Source organism: Canis aureus, chromosome 8, assembly GCF_053574225.1.
Source record: "Canis aureus isolate CA01 chromosome 8, VMU_Caureus_v.1.0, whole genome shotgun sequence".
In the NCBI taxonomy this organism is placed as follows: domain Eukaryota; kingdom Metazoa; phylum Chordata; class Mammalia; order Carnivora; family Canidae; genus Canis; species Canis aureus.
This window is the reverse complement of record NC_135618.1, coordinates 39080760-39096708: the sequence shown is the minus strand read 5'-3', so window position 1 is coordinate 39096708 and position 15949 is coordinate 39080760. Positions and strand designations below refer to the sequence as shown.

Sequence of the window (15949 nt, the reverse complement as noted above, 5' to 3'; positions counted from 1 at the left end):
GCTGATTGGTGGGGCCCGCGCGGCCGCCCCGCCTCCCCGGCCAGGGCGGTAGTGGGGCGGGGCGCCCGGGGAGCGTGCGGGGCCGGGCCGGCGGGGGCGTGTGCGCGCGTGGGCCCGGCGGTTCCGCCGCGCGCCCCGGAGCCTGGCGCTCACCCCGAGGCCGCGCGCGCAGCCGACCGTGGACCGGGGCGCGGGACCCTCAGGGACGCGAACCTGGATCGCCGTGCCTCCGCAGGACGTGCCCGCCGGCCCCCCGGCTGCCGCCAGCCACACGGAGCACGGCGTCCCTTGGGCCGGCACGACCCCACGGGGGAAGCGCCGGGCAGAGGAGGCCGCGGCGCTTTTCCCGGAGACGCTCTGCTCACTCCCCCCCTCCCCTCCCCTCCCCTCCGCGTCCCCGTCCCCGTCCCGGTCCCCGCTGGGCGGCCGCGCACCTAAGTGCGAGGCGCTAGTCTGCAGCGGGGGACACAGAAGCAAACGGTCACACACGGTGTCGGAGGGTCCCCATGTCCCAGAGCCCGGGGGCCAGGCCCGGCAGTCGGGGTTGAGGAGGGAGGGGCAAGGCGGTGCGCACAGGAAGCCCCGGCGGCCCCTGGTGCACCCGGGAGCCCGCGGAGAACCCACGGTGGACCCTCCAGGTGTCTCGTCCTTCCTGGCACCTTTGGTTACTGTGTCGGCCTTGTTACTGTGTCGTCCTCCTCCCCTGCACCCTTGTGACTTTGTTGCTGGTCTCCCTCTGGGCAGGGGCTCACCCTTCCAGCCTAGACTATGGTAGCGCCTTCAAAGGGTCATAAACCCTGGTCCCCACACCCACTCGCCCCCCGGGAGCCCAGAGCGGCCTCCCTCAGTTGTCCTCTCTCTTGTCATTTATGTCCCCATCATTTTATTTATTCAGAGGTCAAGTTTTCTTATTTTTCCAGAAAACCAGTGCTGTTTCCTTGACCATGCTGTGCGCTCTCACCTGCATACGTCGCCCTGGCAGGAAGAGCCCTGGGGGCCCCGTGGGGTGACTAGCCACTGCCAGAGGCTGAGAAGAGTACATTTACCACGGGGCACCCATGCAGCGGGATGGGAGAACTCATTGGGAAGGTCTTGATTGTTGAGGGTCAGGGATGTTCCTGGCTGGAAGAAGGTGGCCATTGAAGATATGGGGTGGGGGGCGGGGGGCGGCAAATGAGAAAGTTTCAAGGACAGCAGGGACAGAGGCTGGGGGATAGTGAAGCCTCTGAGAGCCAGAGCAATCCCACCATTCAGAGGAGAGGAGAACCAGATGCTCTGCAGAGGATGGAGAAACCTCGGGTGGAACACGAGGTGGAACAGTGCTGTCAAGTTGGGTGAGTGGTGATGGGAGGTAGAAGTTTGGTCAAAGACAGTAGATACCACTCCTCCAGAGCTTGGCTGAGAAGAGGGGGAGAGACCTAGCTGCAGAGGAAGAGCCGAGAGGGCTTTTTAGAAGGGACTGGTGGGACCATGTTGGAGAAAGGCCCTGTGACAGGCACGTCTCAGAGGAGCGTGCTTGTGACAAAGGCGCATGGTCCCATCCGTCTGGGCGCGTAGGCTGGCCTTGCGGCTCTCAGGCCTGGGCTCAGTGGCTCTCACACCTGAGCTGCCTCAGAAGTACTTGTCAACATGGGGTCCCTACAACACAGATTGCTGGGCCTCACCCCACATAGTTCTGATTCAGTGGGTCTAGGGTGGGGCCCGAGAATCTGAATTTCTAGCAAGATTCTGGATGATTCACAAGCTGCTGCTCAGGAACCCCACTTTGAGAACCTCTACCTCAGTTGAATCGTGGCGCCGCTACCTGTCAGCTGTTGAAAGTTGATGAATATCTCTAAGTTTTAGGTTATTCATCTGAATAATACTTCATGGGTTGATGCAACCATCACATGCAGGCTCACTCCTGATATTTGTAGAGACCAGGGCAGAGAACGAGTGGAACCTCACAAATCCAAATATTGAAACACTGAAAAATTGAGACTTAGGTAGCAAACTCGTCAACCTATTCCCTTGCCTTTAGAAGGTATAGCATCATGACAATCGCAGTCAGCCCCAGGCCGCTGCACTGTGAGAGGACATGACCGATGTTCCTCTGAGGCTGCTTTCACAGCCAGGTCTAGAGGCCATGGGGCCACCCAGATGGGACCCAGGGGATCCTTTTCCACTGACATGGAACTAGGTTCTCTACCAGGCCTCTAAGGTGAGGGGCCCCAATCTGGCAGGGAGTCACCTCGGTCCTGAGTTGAGCTCACTGGGTCTACAAGCTGCTTTTGTACTCCTTGAAGCTGTGGCAAGCTGTGTACTCTTTATTTTTGTGAGTAAACTGAGGGAAGTGGTGAGGGAGGAAGAGAGGGAGGCTGGGAGGCAGGAGGGGAGGGAGGCTGGGACAGAGAAGGGGAGGCAGGTGGAGAGGGAGGCTGGGAGGGAAGTTGGGAGGAAGAGGGAGGCTGGGAGGCAGGAGGGGAGGGAGGCTGGGAGGGAGGAGGGTAGGGAGGAGGGAAGGGAGAGACAAGTGGAGAGGGAGGCTGGAAGGGAGGCTGGGAGGCAGGTGGAGAGGGAGGCTGGGAGGGAAGTTGGGAGGAAGAGGGAGGGGGTGAGGTTGATGAATCCTCTGCTGGCTTGTGCTTGTTTTCTTCTTTGGTGACAGGCATAGAGCCGGTGAAGCTCAGGAAAATGTCCTCCAGGGAGACTTGGTTCACAGAGTAGTCGTCCAGCATGAACTTCGTCTTGGCTTGCTCCAGAATGCCAAACACCTGTTGGGAAGAAGGGAGGCCCCTGTGGACGATGGGCATGACAGGGGGAAGAGGAGGCAGCAGAGAGTGGAAAGAGGGAAGGTCTTGGGGTGTGATGAAGCCCCCAGAAGACCCATCTCTTTCAGCTGCCCCCAGAGCACCTTCCAAGGAGTCAGTCCTAGGGAAGTTGGCTGCCTGAGGTCTCAGGGAAAGGCACCGGCCGGGAACAGTACCAGGGGGCAGAGGCCCCACTGGATCTTGAGCTTGTTGTAGGACCCTGGGCCTGTGGCGTCCCCTCTCCGGACCCGCTTCCCTCTCTGTGAAGTGAGGGGGCAGGAGGAGTTGATCTCAGAGGCCCCTTCCTGCTTACACATCCTTATATTTTATGAAATCAGGGTGAGCGTTACCATGGGGATGGGAAGAGGAAATGCACCAGCTTAGAATGCAGCTTCCACGCAGAATAGAGAGCAAGTCACCCCAGAAAGCTGGTGACATCACAGGTTTGCTTCCTCTGAGACTCAGGTATACGCTCACCTTGGCCCAGCTGAGGTCAGCCCCGGGCAGGTGGTAATGGACCATCCCCTGGTGCTCATCTTCCAGGACGCTGCCTGCAGGAGGAAGACACCGCGTCCCCGTGAGGGCCAGGCTGGAGGGCCCGGGAACTTGGAATCACGGCCCTCCTCCCTGGGGCAACGACGACGTGGCACCTGGCAGGGATGAGGCCCGGATGCCCTCCCTCGGCAGCAGCCAGCGGCACTCACCCGGGAAGGTCAGGTTCACAAACGCCTTGAACTCCTCTAGCGCCTCCTGCTGCCCGTCGCTCCGGATCTTGGCCCGCAGAGAGTAGCCGCTGCCAAACTTGCTCTTGAGGTGCTGTGGGCTGCCCAGGCACTTGAACTGCCCCTCCACCATGATGGCCAGCCGGGTGCACAAGGCCTCACATTCCTCCATGCTGGGGAGGGGAGCAGAGGCCTGACACAGGGCCGGGCCTGCCGGGGCCTGCCCACTGCGTTGGAGGCTTGCGCAGAGGGGGCCAGTGCGGCGGCCAGATCAAATGGTTCCTGACTCCCACGTGTAGAGGGTGGCCCCCGTGGCTAGGCTGGGGTCTTTGCTCACAGCGTCTGCACCCGCGGCGGCCAGAGCTTCTGCCCACCTGGCCCCACCCAGCCAGCCGTTGTCCCGGCTCTTACCACTGACCCCCAGAGACCCCGGCTCTACCTGTGGGAGGTGATGATGATGGCCTTGCCCGACTCGCGGGCCCGTGAGATAGTGCTCCAGAGCAGGCGCCGGGCCATGGGGTCCATGCCGGTGGATGGCTCGTCCAGGAAGATGACCGAAGGCTCCCCAAGCAGGGCAATGCCAGTGCTCAGCTTACGCTTGTTGCCGCCACTGGGAGCAGAGTGGGCAAGGTTGGGGTGAGTGGCAATCAACAATCAGCAGTAGCCCAGCCTCCCACTACAGACACACAGCGCCTCTCTCTCTCTCTCTCTCTCAAGGTCCACTGCCTGCCTGTAAGGTGGCATCGTGACTTGTCTGTCTAGTGTATAAATCATGGCCCTGTGGGGGGCACTGGTCCATGAGTCTTCTTTGAGGGTCTCTATGGCCAGGTAAGGACAGAGGGCCATTTAGCCAACTTTTTTTAAACGAACACATAGCATCTACAGTGTGCATGGGGCTGTTGTAAACTTCGTAAGTGTTAACTTGTTTAATCTTCAAAAGATGCTAGGAGGGACAAACACCTGCCTGAAACCAAAGCCACCAGGGAGGGAAGAGCCAAGGACTGCCTCTGGGCCCCCCAGTCCTCTCTGACTTCCCAGTCCTGGGAGTGGGATATGGCCACCCACCTCCAAGGGGCACTGTGCACACCAAGGGGGAGGCTCGGGACTGGCTCTGCGTGGCCCTGGTGGGTAAGCTAAGGGTCGGGGTACACGTGGGTGGCCCCAGAAGACTGAGGAAGACCCCCACCCCCACCCCCGGCCTCTCAGCGGGACATCAGCAGTACAGACACCAGACACAGCAAGAACGTGTGCTTGAAATACAAGGCTACCAAAACCCGAGGCCCTTTGCCAAGTGAAGGACGATAACACCTGGGACACCGTCTACTTATCCTCAGCCACCGACCTGCCCCGGGCCACACAGCAGTGCCTCGGGGCAGCCCAGGCCACAGACCCTTTTGTGCTCAGGAGGTGGCCCTCCACCTGTCCTCACAGTGGCGTGGACTGCACGGCTGCCCCCGGCCCGGAGCAGACGGGCCTTGCCCTGTGCTGAGAAGGGCGAGAGTGTATCTCACCGGTGGAGGGGAAGGCCTCACCTGTACGTCCTCACCAGCATGTTTGCGAAAGTGTACATGAGTAAGTCATCGAGGACCTGTTCCACGCAGGCACTGATGTGGCGCTCGGGGATGCCCCGGATCCGGGCAAACATGACTAGCGTCTCCCGGCCGGTCATGTAGTTGAGCAGGGTGTCAAGCTGGGGGCAGTAGCCCACCGACTGGCGCACCTGGGGTTGGAACGCAGCCCAAGAGGGAGGCACGTCAGAAGCCGAGCCGTGGGCTGCATTGGGGCCTGGACAGCTGTGCTGGCATCGCCCCGGCCCAGGCTCCTGCTCTGCCCTGCATAGACCCACATTTTCCTTGTGGACAGATGTGCGCCGCATGGGGGGAGGGGAGCAGCAGTGGCGCTAGGGAGCCCGGGGGCAGCACTGGCTGGTGGCGTCTGCGTGCGGCACACGCCAGGCTCTCCCCTCCCCGCCTGCCTGGCTCAGTGCCTGGCACCTCCCTGCCTCTCCTCACCGTAGGAGCGTCTGGTCAGTAGAAGATGCTCTATTTTTTTCCCCTTTAAAAATATTTCCTATTAGGGACTCCTGAGTGGCTCAGTGGTTGAGCTTCTGCCTTTGGCTCAGGGCATGACCCTGGGATCCAGGATTGAGTCCCGCATCAGGCTCCCTGCATGGAGCCTGCTTCTCCCTCTGCCTGTGTCTCCGCTTCTCTCTCTCTCTCTGTGTCTCTCATGAATAAATAAAATCTTTAAAAAAATATTTCCTGTTAGACATATGACCCGTAAGTAGGTTTTCTCTGTAGAACACTCATGTGAAGGCTGCTGGAATCGTGGTTGGGGTGGTGCGCACCTCCAGACTGTACGCACATGTGTGCTCCCCGCTGAGGACCAGTTGTGTACTGTTTATGCCAAAACCATATCATCCTGTAACCACCACTGTGCAAAATTACTTTCCTAACTCAACAGTGTGTCTTAAAGATCTTTCTCAGTCAAGAAACGCAGCTCTAGTCCAACTGAGTTTAACTGCTACTTAGCCATCTGGGGAAGGCTTCTAGATTTTATTTACTTATAAAAAAACAACAACACAGGTACGTGTGAGTGATTTCCAAGTTGTCGCCTTTTTACACTTGCAGCAGACTGCCCAGGCCAAGGAGTCCCCTGGAGTAGATGACGAGAGGGGTAGCATGCTGTTTTGGAGAAATAACCAATGCTCTTCTTCCCATCCGCTTCCCCAGTGAGGGGAGGGACCGCTGCGGGTGCCCCCGGCTGGGGGTCGCAAGGCTCTGACCAGCGCAGGCCGGGAAACCGCCCGGGTGGAGAGAATCAGGGCGGGAGGTGCCAGGAATGTCACACAACCAAGGGTGGGGCTTCCCCTGAAGACACCTGCCACCAGGCTGGAGCTACGTGCCGGCAGGAGAAGCAGACGTGAATGAAGATGCTTCAGATGTCTCACTATGCTCGTTTCTGGTAGGTTGCCCTCATCGGCTGATTATAACCTGGTGTTTCTTCTATTTCTAATTCACTAAAAATTGTTTAGAATTGTGAGTGGGATGGAGTTTTTTCTTTGATTTTGTTTTTAAAGGTTTTATTTATTTGAAAGAGAGGGTGGGGAGGAGCAGAGGGAGAGGGAGGAGCAGACTCCCTGCTAATCAGGGAGCCTGACAACGTGGGGCTCGATCCCACGACCCCAGGATTATGATCTGAGCCAAAATCAAGAGTCGGACGCCCGATTGAGCCACCCAGGCACCCCTGTTCCTTGCCTTTTGTAGCAGCTTAATTGAGACACAAGCCGTGTACTTCACCCATTCACCACATTCACTCATCAAATATGCACAATTCAGTGCTTTTTAGTACATGTAGGGGGGGTGCATTTATCATCACAGTCAAGTTTAGGATATTTCATCTGCCCCAAAGAAACCCCTGTATCCATTAGCACTCACGCCCTATTGCTTTGAATACCCAGGACCCCTGGCAACCACTAATATACTTCTTGTCTATACGTTTGCTTGTTCTGGACATTTCACATAAAGTGAATCATATAGTATATGGCTCTTAAAACTTAAAAAAATATATTTATTTATTTTAGAGAGCAAGAAAGTGAGAGGGGGCAGGGCAGGGGCAGAGAGAATCCCAAGCAGATTCTCTGCTGAGTGACAGGGGGCTGGATCCCAGGATCCTGAGACCATTACCTGAGCCATAGGCAGATGCTTCACCGACTGAGCCACTCAGACACCCCTAAAATAAATTTAAAAACAATTTTTACAAGGGGCATCTGGATGGCTCAGTCCATGAAGCATCTGACTCTTGATTTCGGCTCAAGTCATGATCTCAGGGTCCTGGACTCCAGCCCCCTGTCGCTCAGTGGGGAGTCTGCTTGTCCCTCTCCCTCTGCCCCTCCCCGTTTGCATTCTCTCTCTCTCTCAAATAAATAAAATCTTTAAAAAATTTATTTAATTCATCTCTATCCAACATGGGGCTGGAGCTCACGACCCCAAGATCAAGAGGCTATACACAGCCCTCGGACTGAGCCAGCCAGGTGCCCCTAATACGTGGGTTTTGGTTGCCGGTGTCTCTTGCTGAGCATGTGTGTCCCAGGTCCATCTGCATCGTAGCACCTGTCAGAGTTCCATCCCTTGACATGGCTGAATGTTATCCCTTCCTGTGGATGGACCACATTTTGCGTATCCATTCGTCCACTGACGGACCCTGGATTGTTTCCACCTCTGGGCTGTTGGGATCCTGCTGCTGTCAACATGCACGTACAGGTGGCTGTGTGGACATAGGCTTTCATTTCTCCTGGACACATACCTGTGAGTGGACTTGCTGGGAGTATGGGGACTTTATGTTTCACCTTAGGAGTATCTTCCTGATAATCTCTGCACTGAGGTCTTCCGTCTGCTTATACTGAACAAACTCACTGATGGATCTGATTTCTGTGCACCAGCTTATTCAGGGCTGCATGTCCCATGCGCTCCGGGCTTCTCTTTCTGCTTGGCTGCTTGTCCTTGTTGATTGTTGTTCTTGTTCTCCTTCTGTCCCCCCGGACTGGCTTATAATCCCCTCATTCTTGCGGCTGTTCCCCTGGACTCTAAAGCGTGTGTCCTTGCTGTAGCGCTGGGCCCTATTTTTTTTCTTTTAAGATTTTATTTATTTATTTATTTATTTATTTATTATAGACATAGAGAGAGAGAGAGGCAGAGATACAGGCAGAGGGAGAAGCAGGCTCCATGCAGGGAGGCCAATGTGGGACTTGATCCCAGGATCCCGGGATCATGAACTGAGCCAAAGACAGATGCTCAACCACCGAGCCACCCAGGCATCCCTATTTTCTGGAAGCTTTATTGTAATGTTCCTAGAGATTTCTTTCTTGTAATTTCTCCTGCTTTGGGGCTGATAGGGATTTATTTATTTGTATCTCGATGTCTTTCATAAGTTTTAGAAGATCACATTCATTTTTCAAAATCTGCTTTACCTTCTCTGTCTTTTCCTTCTGAGACTTCAATTACATGTCTGTTAAAGCTTCTTCACCAGATCCCCTATATCAAATTGTCATATATTGCCGCGTAACGAGTTACCCCAAAACTTAGCCATGGTTTGTTTATTTTGTGGTTTCTGTGGGTCAGCTGGTGGATCCGGGGACAGCTTGCCTGGGTGGTCCTGGGCAGGCTCTGTCATGAGGTGGTTCTCAGCACCCCCACCAGGCCCCCGTCCCTGGAAGCCTAGAGGATCCACTGCCGAGCTCACTCATGTCATGGTGGGCAGGCCTCAGGACTCCCACGCTGCTCTGTGTTGCATGGGTCCCTCCATAGGCCGCGAGAGCACCATCAGGACGGGGCAGTTAGCCTCCCACACAGTGAGAGATGTATGGGAGAGGGTGTACCCCACAGAGAAGCTGCAGCGTCTCCTGTAACCCAGTCTCAGAAATGACCTACCATGTCTTTGACAGGATTTTGCTGACCGTGTGGACCAGCCCTGGTCCAGCATGGGAGGGGCTGGTTGGGACTGCAAGCACCAGGTTGGGGACCCCTCAGGCTGTCTTAAAGCTCTTATCTTCTCTTGGGTAGCTTCTGCCCTTTTGACTCTCCAGGCTTCGCTCTAACTTATTTTTTTGAAGAGGGTCTTTGTCTTTTATGCACATGTACCTGGTTATTTATTTATTTTTGTATATCAAGCGTTGCCTTTGCAAAATTGCTTGTAGAAATCATTTGAAGCCAAAGATGGTATTATTTTTTTCCCCAGAGGTTTATATTGGCTCCCACCAAGTGCCTGGGAGCTTTGGTGGCTTAGGGTCCCATCAGCCCCATTTCAGGGATTGACACGAGTCCAAGCCATTTTGTGGTCCTTGGAGGAGCTTGTCTACATGTGGCTCGTCCCTGTGCCTCGAGCCCAGCCCTTTGGCGTCACCACTCCAAGAAAGGATGTGCTCACCCTGAACTCCTGCCTGTCGTTTCAGCATCAGGAGCAATCCTGGGCTCCCAGACACCCTGACCGGATGTGGTCGCCTCCCTGAGCCTCTCCCCATCGTCGCTCCTGGCTCGGGAGTCTTCATTGTCTTCTCAGAAGGCTCCCTAGAGATATTTTTAAAATTTGGTCCTGTTGTTATAGTTCTTGCAAGGAAGCAGGTCAGAGTCACATAATTTGCCATTACCAGTCTTACCCATAATCTGTGTAATAGCAAAACAGTTAAAATGAGTGGTAAACGTCGCACGGCCTGGAGAGGCCTACGGTGGCTGTGGCTGCTCGCCCAGCTGTGGGTCCCTGAAGGGGCTAAAGATTCAGAACAGGCTGAGGGAGGTTCTGCTCTCCCTCTGAACATGATTTCACTTGCGGACATTGAAGCTGGTTTGATAAACTTGTCGGCGACACGATGGCTTATGCTGTGAAGAGGACACCTTCCATCGTGCCACAGTGGCTTGGTCTCTCCCTGCACCTTTCACTGGCTCCACCAGGTGCCGACTGCCACCGTCACTGCCACCTCCCTGCACGACCAGGGCCCGCTGGTCATTAGAGCTCCTGACTCCAGGGGCACCTGCTGGGCGTTCATGGAATTGGTGCCGGCAGTCGCGGTCCCCAAGGAGAAGCTCAGGTGTGAGGAGGGGGACGTCTGAGCAAGGCCGTCTAGGAGGCCCGCGGACACCTGTCTGGTGCACAGGACTGGGGTCGACCTGCGGAGTGGCTACGTGGCTTCCTCGGCAAGCAGGGGACGGGCTGCGGGGGGCAGAGTGACAAGCGGGGCCAGGCGGGGCGGCCCGTGGAGACACAGAGGTGGTGCTGCGGCCCCGAGGAATGCCACGGCCTCACGGGCAGGCGAAGAAGACCTGTGGCGGGCACATGGACCCCAAGGGTCTTGGTGGGACGAGCTGGAGCGCAGGAGGAGGCTGCAGCTCCCGGGGGGGCGGGGGGGGAGAGGAGGGTTGGGGGTCAGTGCAGGCCACAGGGAAGGCAAGTCCCACGGCTCGGGAGCCTCGGCCTGGGCGCCGCCGGAGGGAGATGATGGGTGGGGAGCTTGGGGAAGAGGTCCGGATGGGCGTGGGGCTGGGAGTCACGCGTCAACCTGACCGGCAGGTGCACCCGCCCTGCGTCTCCCCTCCCCTGCCCCCCTCCCCGTGTGTTTCCGCACCCCCTCCTGCCAACACAGCTGCGCCTTCCTGGGTGCCACCTCCTTGTCCTGGGTCACACCCTACCTCCCTGATGTGAGAGCAGATGCTGAGCCCTCGGAGAAAGGCGTCCCCAGAGGTGATGGGCTCGTCCCCAGTCAGCATTTTGAAGATGGACGTCTTCCCGGCTCCGTTGAGGCCAAGAAGGCCAAAGCACTCCCCTGCTTGCACGGTGAAGGACACCTTGTTCACGGCCAGCAGGGGCACCTTGGTGGCATAGACCTGAGAGACCCGAGGCAGACGGCGTGCACTGAGGAGGCCGCGGTCGGCAACCCGGGGCCACCCTGTGCCTGGCGCCCCGTCCCAGGTCAGGTACCAGCCGGCCCCGGGGCTCAGAGGAGCCGGGCGAGGCTCTCTTCTCCTCCCGGCAGGGCTGGGAGGCTTGCTCTCTCGCTCCCGTCCCCGCAAACAGAGACCTGGGTCCCCAGGATGAGCCCCTTCCCTTCTGTCCTGGAGGCTAACGAGAGCCCTTTGATGTTGGCCTGACTGGTTGGTGGGTGGGTTGGTTGGTTGGTTTTAACAACCAGTGACTCTAGGAAAGCAAAGAATAGGAACAAACATCCTGGATGTTTGAAGGGTCTCTCAATAAAATTCTGGTGCGAGCTCTGGGGCTGACTCCCCAGGCTTGATTTGAGCTATCAGAGCCCCCCCACGATGAAGTCCCCCGAAAACTGCCTTCTAGACCCCAGAGAGGGTCAGCCAGCCGTGTCTAACGCCGGGGCTTCCTGGCCCTGCCCCACGGCCTGCTGGGGACCCCCAGGGTCGCTATGGAGGCCCAGGCCCTAACCCCTGCCTTGCGGCACTTTGAAGGCCCACAAGCCGGGATGTGCCCCCTTGGCAGAGGAAGGCTCCCTGGGGCGTCGGGCCGGAGAGCTGGCCAGCAGCACCGGGCCCTCTGGCGGCTGCGTCCTGTGGAAGGGCCACCAGGGCAGTGGCCTTCGCTTCTCGAGGCCCTACTCACTTTACCTTTGACACTTCGTGAAGAACCAGTGGGTTTTCCTGACGCAACTTTTTCAAATACGTAGCCACCGTTGTTGCCTCCTGTCCCACGTCCTGCTCTAGGGGCTTGGAAGGTGCGTCTGGCGATGTTACCTGCTCTCCGGAGACGGTGCGGGGTGTGACCAGTGCTTTGTGAGGCAGGGGGCAGGGGCCGAGGGGCGCACACCGCCGCCCCTCTCTCGGGGACCCCCGGGATGTGGTTGCCCTGGAAACGTCTCGCGGTGTTGGCTTTGGGGGAAAATTAAAAGACTTGAAGCCTGGGGATATCGAGGCAAAACAAATTAACCTTCTCCAGAATTTCCTTGGGGGGCTTTCGCCTCTGGGAGGCGTGCAGCCTGGGAGCTGTCGGAGCAGACCCTCCGACGGGCTCCTGGCCGAGTCGGGGGAAGAGGTGTTGCGGAAAGGGGACTGGTTTTGGGAAGTCCAAGGTCTTGTCCCTACTCAGCTGACCATGGTCACGGGGGCCCCCCAGTCCTCTTCCTCCCTGTCCCCCGGCGTGGGCCCTGGGGGCGGATTAGACGGTGTCCAGGCTCCCCCAGATGCTGACCGTCAAGGCTGCTCCCGAGCAGAGGGCCAGCCCGTCAAGCTGAGAGTTACACACCGACCCACTCACCAGTTCTCGCTTCTTGTTGCAGGTGGAAAACCTGGCTTTCAGCTCCCGCAAGATGTTGGTTTCAATGAGGAAGAGGAGGATGAGATAGACGGAGCCCAGGATGGCCAGGGCCGTCAGGTACTTCCCCATCCCGAGGGACTCCCAGGCATAGATGCTCTCCTGGACCGTGAATCCCTCTGCTAACAGGGAAGAAGCACATGTTGCCAGTCCTTGGCTGGCTTCCCAGCCTTGCCTCACCTCGTGGGTCGAGTGGCTGAATTCCTACTGGGACAGACCCCTTGAAATGACACGTGAGGGTCATCAGTGCTGATGTCCCGGCAGGTGGTAAACTTGAACCGTATTTTGTTCTTCTTGTTACCACCCATGTTCCCTACAAGTGATGCAGTAAAGTCAAAGTCCCCACCCTGTCCATATGACAGTTGCTCAAAATGCAAGATATTCCTATGTTTGGCTCTTTGATCATTTGTCAGCCACTGCAGCCTCAACCAACTGGTCATGTCAAAACATCCAGGAGCCTCTGATCCCCACTTTGTAATCTGATCTACCTTAACATTTCCCTTTATTTTTGTTTTAAAGATTTTTATTTATTTGACAGAGACAGAAAGTGCAAACAGGGGAGCAGGAGGCAGAGGGAGACGGAGCAGCAGCCTCCCCCGCTGAGCAGGGAGCCCGACGGCAGGACTCGATCCCAAGAGATCAAGACCTGAGCTGAAGGCAGACGAGTCACTGGGTGAGCCCTCCAGGCGCCCCCACATTTTCCCTTTAAATACATGTAGTAAAAAATTATATCATAAATACACACTCATTGGAGAAAAGGGACAAGTATGAGGGAGAAGAGAAAGGTACTCCCTGGGGTGCCTGGGTGGCTCAGTGGTTGAGCATCTGCCTTTGGCTCAGGTCATGATCCTGAGGTCCCAGGATCCAGTCCTGCATCGGACTCCCATCAGGGAGCCTGCTTTTCCCTTCACCTGTGTCTCTGCCTCTCTCTGTGTCTCTCGTGAATAAATAAATAAAATCTTAAAAAAAAAAAAAAAGACGGGCACTGGGTGTTATTCTGTATGTTAGTAAATTGAACACCAATAAAAAAAAAAAAAAAAAAAAAAAAAGATACTCCCCTGCCCCCAAACTATTGTTACGGTTTGTGTGTAATCCTTTACCCTTCTGAGACACAAGCTTTTAAGATATAATCGGAATGATACTCTGCATTATTTTCTCCAACTCACTAGTTTCATTCAATAATATATAACAGACGGTATCAGGACATAGAGATCACAATAATAAAGAGCTCTGGCAAAGGTAAATACACAGACAATTATAAAAGCTAGTGTTATTGTGAGTTGGGTTCACAACTCCACTTGCAGTTTTCCACATGATTGAAGAAACTGATGCATAAACACAATCATTAATCTACATTTCTGGATAAACAATATGCAACAATTGGAGGCGCGTGGGGAAGGGACTGTATAGGAGCAGTTTCTGTGTGATTGAAGTCACGCTGATATAAATTCCAATTAGAATGTTGTAACTTGAGGGTGTTAATGCAATTCCCATGGTAACCACAAAGAAAATAGCCCAAGAATATGCACAGAAGGAGATGAGAAGGCAATTAGGAAATCTCTTATCAGGTCCCTAGAGAGGAGGAATTCACAGTCACAAGAAGTGGTGGGTGCCAAGGCCTGGGCACGGGGAGGTGGTGTTTCATTGGGACAATTTTGGTTTTGCAGGATGAGAAAAGTTCTGGAGATGGCAGTACTGCAGTGTGAGTGTGCCCCATGCCGCTGCATTGTAGACTCAAGAATGGTTAAAATGGTAAACTTCATATACATTTTAACATAATTTAAAAAATGAATACTTTAGGGGCTCCTGGGGGGTGGGGCTCAGTCAGTTGAGCATCCGACTTTTGGTTTCAGCTCAGGTCATGATCTTGGGGTTGTGGGACCAAGTCCTGAATCAGGCTCCAGGCTCAGTGAGGAGTCTGCTTGAGATTCTCTCCCTCTGTGCCTCCGCCTGCTCATTCTCTTTCTCAAAAAAAAAAAAAAAAAAGAAAAGAAAAGAAAGAAAGAAAAGAAAAGAAAAAGAAAAAAAAAGAATGATTTTAAAAGGTGGAAAGAAATTGGAACCCTCACATGTCCCTGGCAAAGGGTAAAATGGTGCAACCATTGTGGAAAGCAGTTTGGTGGTTTGTCGAGAAGCTAACCACAAATTTGTTCCTAGGTATATACTTCAGAAAACTGAAAACACACTCACCCAAAAGCTCGTACATGAACGTTCGCAGCAGTATTCATAACTAAGGCAGTGGAAACAACCCATCTGTCCATCACGTGATGAACAGATAAATTGTGGTCTGTCCACATGCTGGAATATGATCCAGCCATGAAAAGGGAACAAAGCTCTGACACCTGTTACCACATAGATGAACCTCAAATGCATTATTCTGAGAGTGGTCAGACACAAAGGACCACATATCATGTGCTTCCTTTGCTGTGAAACGCCCAGAACAGGCAAGTTCACAGACATAGAGAGCAAGGTTAATGGTTGCCAGGAGCCCGGGGTTGGGGTGTGTGGGGGAAAGGCTGTGAATGGATGGTGTTCCTTTCTTAGGGTGATGGGAACATTCTGGACTTGGATCATGGTGATCCTTTTTTTTTTTAAAAGGGTTTTATTTATTTATTCATGAGAGCCACAGAGAGAGAGGCAGAGACATAGGTGGGACTCCGTCCCAGAACCCCGAGACCATGACCTGAGCCAAAGGTAGACAAGACGCTCAACCACTGAGCCACCCAGGTGCCCCGGATCACAGCAATCCTTGTACAACCTTGTGGACATGCCCAAACCTGCTGCATCGTATCCTGTGAAAGGGCGAATTTCCATTTGCAATACTCACAAATTTCATTACACTCATACTGGCTCAGGTTCTTGATTTTGCATAACTTCTGCATTCCGTGGTTGTAGTATAGGTTGAATAAAGCCATTCCCAAGCAGTGGCCAGGAAGCAATAGGAACGTATGGTCCAGGGAGTCTGACACTGTTGTGTAGCCGAGCTCTGTGAAGGGGGTAGAAAATACTAACTCACTTGCAGGAAGAAAGGGGCTCATCTGCTCGGCACATGTCACACTCCCAGGTCCCAGACCAGAGACCTGGCTCCCCTTTGGCAATCATGCAACCTCCACACCGTAAACAGTTTTCTTTGGCAATGCTTCTTAGCCTGTCATTTCACTTCTATTGCAAGCATTCATGCAGAAAAATGCCAAAGAGCTTTGTTTGGGAAAACCAGCAAGAGCGTGGCTGCTGCATGGAGTGCATGTGCAGAAGGGGTGAGGGTCTGGTGGGCCGGCTGCGGGGTGTCCTTGTACAGGAGGTAAGGACACAGTCCCCGCCTTGAGAGTTTGTGGAGACAAAGCCATCATTTGCAGATGCTCGATGCTACCGTGTACCTGGCCACGAGAATCAACCAAAGTGCTCTAAGACACTAAAGTCAGTTTATTGGCTGGTCGTGAACTAAATACACAGAAACTGGGGCCTCTTAGAAAATAAGAGAAGCCAATTTTTAGATTCATGTTATATTACAAGGTGAAGAAATGCCAAACAAGGGTATGAAGAAATTGAAGCATATATATTTAAAATATTTTAAATGTTTATTCACAACAAATAAACACAAATGCTCTGCAAAAG

The 15949-nt window shown here is 54.6% G+C and overlaps 1 protein-coding gene and 2 long non-coding RNA genes across 11 annotated transcripts in view; 2 read left to right on the top strand and 1 right to left on the bottom strand.

Moving 5' to 3' along the window:
• Window positions 1–244: 244 nt before the first annotated feature.
• Window positions 245–5560, top strand: LOC144318833 (uncharacterized). Of its 2 annotated transcripts, XR_013384816.1 has the most exons (3): window positions 245–1334; window positions 3128–3232; window positions 3333–5560. It is a non-coding gene; the product is annotated as an uncharacterized LOC144318833 (long non-coding RNA). The 2 variants fall into 2 exon arrangements; XR_013384815.1 differs by lacking the exon at window positions 245–1334 and having other exon boundaries at window positions 2449–3232.
• Window positions 2287–15949, bottom strand: part of LOC144318832 (ATP-binding cassette sub-family A member 17-like) — a 77979-nt gene continuing 64316 nt past the window's right edge. For 5 of the 8 annotated variants that reach the window (XM_077906231.1, XM_077906229.1, XM_077906228.1 and 2 more), the window contains 9 exons: window positions 15162–15320; window positions 12278–12456; window positions 11632–11757; window positions 10693–10887; window positions 5044–5231; window positions 3951–4121; window positions 3494–3684; window positions 3267–3340; window positions 2287–2753 (listed from right to left, as the gene is read on the bottom strand). In XM_077906231.1, coding sequence (XP_077762357.1) covers window positions 2307–2753; window positions 3267–3340; window positions 3494–3684; window positions 3951–4121; window positions 5044–5231; window positions 10693–10887; window positions 11632–11757; window positions 12278–12456; window positions 15162–15320 — 1730 coding nt within the window. In that variant the 3' untranslated portion in view covers window positions 2287–2306. Of the gene's footprint in view, window positions 2754–3266; window positions 3341–3493; window positions 3685–3950; window positions 4122–5043; window positions 5232–6533; window positions 7244–7437; window positions 10038–10098; window positions 10327–10692; window positions 10888–11631; window positions 11758–12277; window positions 12457–15161; window positions 15321–15949 lie in introns of those variants that run through there. The other 3 variants (XM_077906233.1, XM_077906234.1, XM_077906236.1) reach the window with 3 other exon arrangements.
• Window positions 13800–15886, top strand: LOC144318834 (uncharacterized). Its single transcript, XR_013384817.1, has 4 exons — window positions 13800–13902; window positions 14002–14086; window positions 14492–14778; window positions 14933–15886. It is a non-coding gene; the product is annotated as an uncharacterized LOC144318834 (long non-coding RNA).